Source organism: Merops nubicus, unplaced genomic scaffold, assembly GCF_000691845.1.
Source record: "Merops nubicus isolate BGI_N331 unplaced genomic scaffold, ASM69184v1 scaffold27335, whole genome shotgun sequence".
NCBI lineage: Eukaryota > Metazoa > Chordata > Aves > Coraciiformes > Meropidae > Merops > Merops nubicus.
In genome coordinates, this window is record NW_008609345.1 from 1 (window position 1) to 563 (window position 563).

General features: G+C 56.7%; 1 protein-coding gene across 1 annotated transcript in view; it reads right to left on the minus strand.

Moving 5' to 3' along the window:
• Positions 1-6: 6 nt before the first annotated feature.
• The window catches only part of TECTA (tectorin alpha), a gene marked incomplete at its 3' end in the record, with an annotated part of 10,683 nt that continues 10,126 nt past the window's right edge, over positions 7-563 (minus strand). Inside the window, exon 9 of the mRNA XM_008940576.1 lies at positions 7-137. Within this exon, the coding sequence (XP_008938824.1) occupies positions 7-137 (131 nt within the window). The remainder of the gene's footprint in view (positions 138-563) is intronic.

The window sequence follows — 563 nt, forward strand, 5'->3', positions numbered from 1 at the left end:
GAGCACGTGGCCCTCGTCACACTCGCAGCCCTCGGAGCAGGGGGAGGCGCAGGCCAGAGGGGCCGTCAGGTCCGAGCAGGTGGCGGGGCAGCTGCTGGCACACACCGAGTAGTGGCTGAGCTCCGGGCACCGCACGGCTGTGGGCGTGGGCGCAGAGGGGAGACAAACAACGGGAGGAACGTGTTACGGCGTGGTTCAGGGCCAGCTGCCTCCTTCCCGTTGACTCGCAGCAGAGACATCACAGAGTGACACACTTGGTGCTAAAACTCATCCCTCGACCCTTCATTTCCCTTCTGTGCCTCCCGACCATTCCTCTCATGTGAGCAATCATAGAATGTCTGGGCTGGAAGGGACCTCCAAAGGTCATCTAGTCCAACCCCCCCTCACCAAAAGCAGGGACATCTCCAACTAGATCAAGCTACTCAAAGCTTCATCCAGCCTGATCTTGAATGTCCCCAGAGATGAGGCCTCCACCACCTGTCTGGGCAACATATTCCAGTGGTCTATCACCCTCATATTGAAGAACTTTTTCCTAACACCTAACTTAAATCTATCCTTTTTGA